The sequence below is a fragment of the Grammomys surdaster genome, unplaced genomic scaffold (assembly GCF_004785775.1).
Source record: "Grammomys surdaster isolate TR1022 unplaced genomic scaffold, NIH_TR_1.0 125059, whole genome shotgun sequence".
NCBI classification, from domain to species: domain Eukaryota; kingdom Metazoa; phylum Chordata; class Mammalia; order Rodentia; family Muridae; genus Grammomys; species Grammomys surdaster.
In genome coordinates this window covers 645,244-655,053 of record NW_021619966.1, presented here as the reverse complement: position 1 = coordinate 655,053, position 9,810 = coordinate 645,244, and the positions used below count along the sequence as shown (strand labels likewise).

Below are 9,810 nucleotides of genomic sequence, written 5' to 3'. Positions count from 1 at the left end.
CCACCTGAGTATCTATCCCATGTGCAATCACCAAAGGTAGATGCTGATGTGGAAGACAGGAAGTGCATGCTGATAAGAGCCTGATATGGATATCTCCTCAGAGGCCTTCAAGAGTCAGACATATTCAGAGGCAGATGCTCACAACTAGCCATTGAACTGATAATGGGGTTCCCAATGGAGGAGTTAGAGTGAAGACTGAAGGAGCTGAAAGGGTTTGTGGCACCATGAGGAGAGCAACAATACCAACCAACCACAGCTCCCAGGGTCTAAACCACCAGCCTGGGAGCACTTAGGGGGGGATCCAGGGCTTCAGCTGAATATGTAAAAGTGGAGGGCCCTGCTGGGCATAGGTGGAAGAAGAGAACCTTGACCTCATGAAGGCTGGATGCCCCAGGGGGTGGGAATTTTGAGGGTGGGGAGGTGGGAGTGGGGGGGGTGTAGATAGAGGTTACATCCACAGAGAAGAAGGAGGAGGGGCGAGGGGATTGGGGGTTCCGAGGGGGTGGTGGGGGATGGGGTAAGGGGACAACATAGGAAATGTAAATAAATCATCCAATAAAAAAAAAAAAAAAAAAGATAGTCTTCCCCAGGAGAGAGCACAGCATACAGTTATTCAGTATCAAATGATCAGCACTGAAAACATACATCCAAGTAACATTACATAGACTGAGCAAGCAAGCTATATGTATATATTCAGTACCAGATAGATAGATAGATAGATACATAGATAGATATATACATAGATAGATAGATACATACATAGATAGATAGATGCATACATATATACATAATACATACATAGAGATAGATTATATATATATATATATACATACATACATGAGGTAGATAGATGATAGATAGATAGATAGATAGATAGATAGATAGATGTGCACCAAAAATTAATTATGAGAAAAAGAGACTATGATTTGAAAAGGAGTGAAAGAGTTTTATGTAAAGTTCTTGAGGGAGCAAAGGGAAGGAATAAATGTTCTATTACAATCTTAAAAACTTAAAATAAATAACTTAAATATAGCTATCAAATTATATATGTAGTTATAAATATTAATTGTTATTTAAGATATTTATATTGTCTGTGTGCTATATGTGGATGTAGCTATTTAAAATGTGTGATTATTTTATACGCAATAGGTAGAAATATAATATACACAAAAACATTTGAATTCTATGGAGGGATCAACATTTTCTCTTACTCTCCCAATATTTAGCATTTTAAGAACCCATGGATTATAGCACTGTTTGGCGTGTTTACCTGCAGAATACGATATGATCAATATTTATGAGTCTCTCCAATTTCCCTTGTTGTATGGTTTACAGTTATTGCTGATCTCTATGCACTGCCATCATTTCAGAATTCATTTCTAATGTCAAAGCCTACCATACAGCCATAGCCACTTGATTAGCACAGGACAGGCTCCTAGTTTTAAGTGCATGCAGGATAAAGGACAAGGTGAATGACAAGCCTTTATTTGTTGAGACGTCTCTGAATACATTGAATTGGAAGGCAGACTTATTAAAATGATATGACAAACTACCCTGAAAATCTTTCCATTACCAATCAATTTATTTTTCTTTGAGATAAGACTGCTAGCTGAATAAAAAAAATCTACAGTTTAAGTGGGTTAAACATTAAAACATTTCTTTATTAATTATGTCCTTGGAAGGTAGAAGATAGTAAAATCAAGCTTTTACCTTATCCTCTCCAATTCATACTTATTATTTTGGGCAATAAACAAAAAGGTAAATTCCATAGTCAACATTTGTGTAGAAATTTATGTCCTTCAATATCCTTAAAAACAAACTTACTGTCTAAATCCTCTTTTGCAAGTATTTGTGTCCGCAAGAGAGTGCTCGTGTCTGGGTACATATATCTGCACATATGTGATTAGAGCACAGTAGAGGACAATCTCTGTGTAATTACCAGGAACCTTCCTCTTTTGTTTAAGACTGGATTTCTGACTGACCTGGAACTTCGTCTGGTATGCCAGGCTAGCAGTAGGGTCAGGGATCAGCTTGTCTCTCCCATCATCCTGACACAATCATTGGGATGCCAAATGTCCAGTACTACATATATTTTGTTGGTTTGTTTTTAAGTGTGTTTGTTTTTGTGTGGCTTCTGGGCATCCAGATTTTGGTCTTCATGCTTCGGGAGCAAGTGCTTCAACAACTGAGTCACCTCCTCAGTCCCTACTTTAATTCTTTGGATCAATTCCTTATTGCAATTTACAATTGAGAAACTGGAGCCTTGGAAAGCTTTGGCAACACATCTAGGATGCATAGGCCTACTCAGTATGATTCCAATGGTGTGTAAGAAAGCCAAATAAGAATGTAGAGACGACTATGCACAAATCTCCCATTTTTAATGACTTGTACAGGGTAAATGATCAAATTGTGCCAAATCCATATACCATTTTGGGCAATAGTTAACTTGATTGTCCACATTTCTAACTGAAACTGGAGAGTTAAATAGGATGGGTGGTGAGCAAAATTTTAATCTTAGTTTCATTTTTAGCATGGCAAGCAAAACATAGCATTTTTATTATTTGAATTTATGGCCATATTTGATGAAGCAAATAATTTCATTTAGTAGCTCTTTTGAAAAATCGGTTCTGTATCTACTTAGAATTAATTTTACCTATTTACAAAATAGAAGTCTGCAGGAATGCTGAGCTCTATGCCATCACTTTGCAAGAGGAACTTATTTCATAATGCCATGTTGGACTTTTAGTCATTTGAACTCAATGAAAGAACTCGGAAGAGGGATATCGCTGTTTTAACTAGCAGTTTATTTTGCATGAGACAACTGTCTGGTGACACACATGCGAGTTGGTCTTCTAGCACTCAATCTACTCTTCTAATTCGGAATCCTCTTCTAATTCGGCTCCCTGAGTTCCTGGAACAGTCTGATCATCTATTAACTACACCAAAGTGTTTACACTGAAGAGTCTTTTTTTCAAGTTAAGAGAAAGAAATTCAAATTAGTTTGCCACCAGCAGCTACTCTGATGGAGAATGTGTATTTTAGATTTAGTTACAGGCTCTCCAATATAGCAGTGTAGGTGTCCTTAAACTGAAAATATTGTATTCTAACAGTTCCCGAAGTGTTGTGACTAATTGAACATTTTTTCAACGTTCTGTAAAAATGCCTGTGAATTTATGAGGTGAATCCAACCTTGAGAAATGTACACCATCATGGCTCACGGTTGGCATGCAGTTACATTAGCATTCACATAGACGTGGAGCCTGTCTCTTAGGATACATAAACTGTTTGTTCACCTTGCTTCATAACAATTCATAAAAGAAAATACCACAGGTTTCTGATTTTATGTATTGGTGTTCATAACCAGAAAAATATTTTTGGTAATTGTAGGCTATATGATATACTACCTTGATAAAATATTGAAAATATAGTGTCATTTGTAATAGGTAACCTTTTCCAGGGGAAGAGATGTAATTGTTAAAAGCCCTCATTTTTCTTAATGCTGAACAAATTTATTTCCTATCGTATAGTGAAACTCTACCTTGGAACTTACATTAGAGAGAGAAAAAATAAATCATGCATTAGAAAATATGTATTATTAGCATGCAACTCCCACACTATATTTTTTCTTGTTTGTTTGATTTGAATAGTTGGTTCAATAGATTCAAAATTTTAAAAATGTGTTCTATTTGTGATCATAGGGATTCCTCCCACAGCTCTCTCTTTAATCTTTTCTTCACATGAACATTTTATTCTTTTCTCATATATTTCCATTAAATATATCTCAGATTGCAAAAATCTTCTGTGATAGGTATATTATTTGTCATACAATCCTCACTCTATAGCTAGAAAGCTAGTTCCAGTGATCTACTGAGGGTACTGTAAAGAGACTATATACACCTCAGAAGTTAGAACCATAGCAAATAAATAGAAGGAAGTAATATATTTATCATTTGTTCCTCTTCTTTCCTATTTCCCCCTTTTCTACCCCCAAAATAACTGTCAACACCTCCAAAAAAACCCTGTATATGGAATTCTTAATATAATATTCATTTCTGTCCAGTTTAGTAGATATAGACTCAGGGATCAGCTAAATAATTATTTCACCATGATCAGCAACACAAAGAAGAGCCCAGATAATGTTTACATATGTGCAGCACTGGCTATTGAAAGTTCTAAAAGGTGAAATGTTTTATGACACTGAAAACATCCAAGGCCAGGTATTTGCTAAATAGTGTTATTGGTTCTATTGTCACTTTTACTTGGAGAAAGACTTCTTATCAACTCCCTTTACGTCATCCTCACCCTACTTCCAAAATTAATTGAAACAAACAGCAACAAAAGAATGTCATTGATTCTGAGAAGAGACTATCACACACTTAAAGAGTTGTAAAGTCACTAAACTGCTTTAATTTATATAAGTAAAAGCACTGTTTACATGATGTAGATATGTATTCCTGGTATTCATTAAACTGTTCAATGTTCAGGGTTGATACTTTGTCCATAGAAATACATATAATATGTCTGAATCCTGCAATCTGCCCCAGGCACATATGCCAGTGTTACTCTAGCAACTTTATTGAAAGAGTCTCTTATCTTGATCTAGTGAAAAATCACACATATATATGCAATACACACATTTTAAAAATTTTCCCCAAATTTGTTTTATGTAAAGAACAACATATCATTAACTGAATTTAATTTAAGAATATTATATTACTGCAATCCCTGAGACACTAATTATTCAGGGGTAAAGAAAAATAAAAAACATCAGATGACTATAAATAAGAGACTGGGGAAACTTCTTGTGGCTTATGGAAATGGACACTGAGTTGAACAGGTTACTGTCTTCATTTTGTGAAATAGCAGATTGTTATGGTTGCCAAGAGTAACTCCAAGCCACAAGTCTATGGATACTCACAAGCTGAACAGCTGTGCTATGCAGGGCCACATTGTGCCTCAAAATGTATGTTGACCATTTATTGTTTAGATTTAAATAGAGAGGGTTATGTGCTTCATGCCATGGTCAACCTCACTGCTTAATATATATTTATAGCTGGCCTCCCCACCATCTGTGCACATAGCCTACACTACATCTCTGAGGAATTAGAGTGCCATTATTTGAGGACCAGATTCAGTAGCCAGGAATAAAGCAATCCATCACTTATGTGGGGAATATAAGAGATTCATAGTAATATTCTTTTGTGTTTTGGGATTTCTCCCTTCATTTCATACCATTTCTTCCTAATTCAATGGATATTGCAAAAGATGATGCTCCAAAGTGTCACTGGCAAAACTACTCTTTGGAAGTGCTCTTATCCACTTAGCCACCTGTGCAACCCCAACTTAACTTAAAGTATTTTTAAAAGACTTAAACTTGGGTATTTGAAGAAAGACAAATCAAACAAATTGGTCCCATAAAATATCAATATATTTAGCAAGCAAGCACATGCATATTCAAACAAGAACTCATACTCTAACTTTAGACAAAATACTAAAGTAATAGTAAATTTACTGTTTATCCACAGATAGCTAAGTAGTCTGTCAAAATAATAATAATAATAATTAATAATAATAATTACACTGTATGCTTAGTGTTGTCTCTGCTTTTAGTCTCTTGAATCTATTTCTTGTCTCTGCGTTCTTTAGGTTCAGAGAGGGACATAAGATCTTGGAGTGATGGAACAAAGTCTGTTTTTCTCAAAATATCCTATTCAAATTCCACCATCATGGAAAATATGCATGCATCTACTTCAAACACACTTCTTTATGTTTTTCAGAGTTTTTCTCTTTAGGCATTCTGTTACTAAGTATTATTCTCTGCCTTAGCTCCTGGCTTAACTTCACAACTGACTGTGTCTCTATCTGTTGGAGGAAAGGACTCATTGGACAGAGTTTAGCTAGGGAGCTTAAGCCTAGATTTACCCTTGTTTCATTCAAGTGTACAAATGAATCTCTTTCCGGTGTTACCTCATTGTATTTATCCCTGCGTTATGAACAGTACAACAACATTTCCATCTAGAACAATTTTCTTTTTCTCATGCTTGGAATCATTCCTCATCAGTACATATATACACAGTATACACACAAACACACACACATACACACACACACACTCATGGGGTGAGAAGGAGGAGGAGGAGAAAGAGGAAGATGAAGAGGAGGAGGAAGAGGAGAGAGAGAGTGAGAGAGAGAGAGAGAGGGAGAGAGAGAGAGAGAGAGAGAGAGAGAGAGAGAGAGAGAGAGAGAGATTACTGGGATCATTTGAAGAAAGAAAACTTCAATGATAACATAAAAATAGACATATTTCAGAACTTCAACCAATCCTCGAGCTCAGTGGGAAGCTGCCAGAGAAGTTCCTGAGCATCTGTGCTCAGTTCTGTCAACTCACTGTCAACTCACATGGGTTCTAGAATGTCTTAAAAGTTCATATAATAGCCTTACATATACCTGTGTGTATATGCACACAAATCTAAACTTACACATAATGTCATTATATATTTACATGGTATATTGGAACAAAAGTCAGTCACATAATAGACAGACAATAATAATTTATTGGTGGCTTTCTGAAACCATGAGTACTAATGTCCATAAGGTTCTGATTTCATTTGATATACATGACAGTTAGCAGAATAAGATAGACAGATCTAGCTTAGAATTTCTTGGAAGGGATATCTCATAAACACATACATGTATACCTTGATGATATAAATAATTTCATCCTCACTTTGAGCCACATGAAAACTGTGTGGGTGTTGACAAGCCACACATGATGACAACACTAAGCCCCATAGCTCCCATGTCTTACCAGGCTTGGGGACAATCAGCTGAGCGCTGCTTTGGGCATTGCCAGCCTCATTTTCAGCCACACATTGATAAAAGCCTTCATCTGACTTCACCACTCCAAGGATCCGTAAGTTGCTTCCTCCCTAAGTGGGGGGGGGGAGGGAAAGCAGGTGAGATTATTTTGCCAAAGGGGTAAAGACCTTAATGTAACAAAATAGAGACAGAACACAGAAGAGTTAAGAAAATTCATGAACCTATCTAGCCAATATGCTCTATGCTCTTTGGAAAATATTCCACATCCTTACTTTATTTCTGAATCCTTGGGCAGGATTCTGCATAAGTCTGTAAAGAAAGTAGACTCATATAACTATACATCTTCTGGATATTTAAATGCTAAATTTAAAGTTTTCTTTACCAAGAATGCAAGAAATCTAGATCAGTATCTAAATAACCTGAATTCTTCATTTCATGAAAGGAAGGTAGGGCTAGGAGATAAATAGATAAATAAAAAAGAAAGAATGAAAAAACTCCTCCTCCTTGCAAATTCTAAAGAGAAAACTATTCAGGTTAAATCATTTCTGGGAGTATTTGCCCAATGTAGTGTCTGAGAGTCTTTTAAAATAGCAATTTCTTTGGCATAATCTTTGGGGTGCTAGAAGTTGAGCCTATGATAGATTTTTTTATGCCCATTTTGGTTTTGTACATAGTGGAAAAATTTCACCTTCAGCAATTCATTGTGGAAACACAGTAAAGTTAACTCCTTTTGTGTATAATTTAAACCACAATCTGTTTCAAGGATGGATGATAAAATGATCTGGAGATAGTATTTAATTATACAAACTCAGTTTATCTTCAATATTAGTGCAAGACTTAGTTCAGTAAGTGAGACATGCTAAATCACTTCCCCTAAAGTCATTAAGAGATAAATATTACCTCACAGGGAATTCTTAATTGTTTTTAGTGTCTTGTAGTCAATTTTCAACTGATGTAAAATTCTTAGATAAAGCTGGCTAACTTCTAATTAACAATTCTCCTCTAAGTTACTGTCTGAGCTCAGCATTACATGTGTAAAGCACAATGGCTCTCGGATTTCTCTAACTACTCAGGAAATATTTTTAAGCACATTTTTATGTGAATAGGGTATATACCATACATTTTCTTCCACCTAAAGAAAAGAAGCATTTGAATAGCTCAGCTATAATGAGTCATGCTGTGAAAAAGATTATTCAAACTGTAGGGAAAAAAATAAATGTTGTATTTTATCATGTGTCCTTAAGGGCACTCAACAATTTCCTTTTCATGCAAGTAGCATATATTTTAGGCACATGTACCACTTTTCAAGCTGCCCAATGGCAGGTCATTTTTTAATTCAGTGGTAGTGGAAAGAGCATTGCATTTAAAATAATGGATGGTGTGGCATTCAAAAGTTAAGTGGTGCTCTCTCTTTACTCTTACCCAACCAATTAAACAAATGAAAGTAAAAGCGAAAATGAAAAACAGAGACAGCAATGATAAAGGTGTGGTGTACAGATTTATTCTGTAGAAGTATAGTGTGACAAAGTGCATACAACTAGGAGACTATGGACATTACTGAAAGCTGTTTGATTGTAGAAGAGTCATTTACCAACAAGGGCACGTAATGCCACAGGGGGATACTGTAGGGGCCTCACTGGATGACCATTCTCTAGTTCAACTGCCTGGGAGACTTGACCCTGTTATGACTTTCCTTTGACAGGGTCACATTTGTCTCAAATACAAAAGCTCCTAAGGCCATCTTCTTTAGTCATACAGTTCTTTTCATAGTTGAAAAGTAGATTTTATAGTTCTTCTGTGCTCATATGCCTGAAATCAGAACCTTTGTGATGAGTCTACACCTAACAGTGAGTTTTCATAGTGCTTTTTCAAGTAGCAAATGTTTCTTGTAGTAATCGAGAAACCTGTTATCCTATGATCTCCCCCCAGGATACTGAATTTTAACCAGAATTTTGAGGAGAGGGGTTGTAAGAAGTATGGTTCACAGTCCTTTTTGTTTCCAACACGGGAAGCAGTGTTACAAAGCAATACAAATTGTGTAGCTCCTCAGGTAGAGCCAGGACCACAGTTACAACTTCTGTCATCACTTCTCAATAGGGTTATCAGGCTCCACCTGAGATAAAAATTAGGGAAGCAGTAGTGTAGATGTCTGCAATAGGACAATCATAATAATTACAAGCATATTTTACTGAAAAGCATTACTAATGGTAGAAGCTAAACAAATAAAACTAATCCTAGATCCCTGCATTCTGCAACAAAGTTTGTAATCTCGAACCCATGAAATGACAATGAGAATACTTTGTCACAAACCCTTTGTCTTCTCTTCTCCCATTTCTACCACCCTCTCTTTCCCCTCTTTCTTTCCTTCCTTTAGTATTTCATTGCTTGACCTATCCTTTCTTCTTTCCTTCCTTCCTTTTTCCTTCCTTTCTTCCTTCCTTCTTTCCTTCTTTCTTTCTCTACATTTTGAAAAAATAAAACATGCTTTTTAACTGCCTAGAATTTCAACTTTACAAATTATTTGCTTTCCTAAACCAATTCTTATATCAGAAATTGAAATGTTTGGGATTGACTCACAATCTCTGGTTTCCCCAAAGACCATGGGCTACTTCTACAGCTTTCATTTTACAGCAGAGAAAAATTAGTGAAAGAATGCAAATAATGACCAGGGTTTTTAAACTAATATGAAAAGAATATAATTACCACTATCTGAAAATAATCACTAGGAATCACCACATCTCCATTCTTCATCCAATTCACAGTGGGCACAGGCTTCCCCGAAACTGCACATTCAAACTCAATATCCATGCTTTCATAGGCATAGAGGTTGGAAGGGTGATTTAAAAACCAGGGTGGAACTGCAAAGACAGAAAACAGTGAATGAGTGGGCACATGGTTGTATGTGCTGAGGTCTCACTGAAACAAAAACAGTATTCTGTAATTGTGTTACTTACCAACTCTTAGCTTATTAAACAAGAATTAGTGGAGGAT

The 9,810-nt window shown here is 36.0% G+C and overlaps 1 protein-coding gene across 1 annotated transcript in view; it reads right to left on the bottom strand.

The window, feature by feature from the left end:
• Positions 1–9,810, bottom strand: part of LOC114636917 (netrin receptor DCC-like) — a gene marked incomplete at its 3' end in the record, with an annotated part of 424,348 nt that overhangs the window by 145,870 nt on the left and 268,668 nt on the right. The window contains exons 6-7 of the mRNA XM_028785013.1: positions 9,523–9,677; positions 6,809–6,929 (exon numbers count right to left, since the gene is read on the bottom strand). Of these exons, the coding sequence (XP_028640846.1) occupies positions 6,809–6,929; positions 9,523–9,677 (276 nt within the window). The remainder of the gene's footprint in view (positions 1–6,808; positions 6,930–9,522; positions 9,678–9,810) is intronic.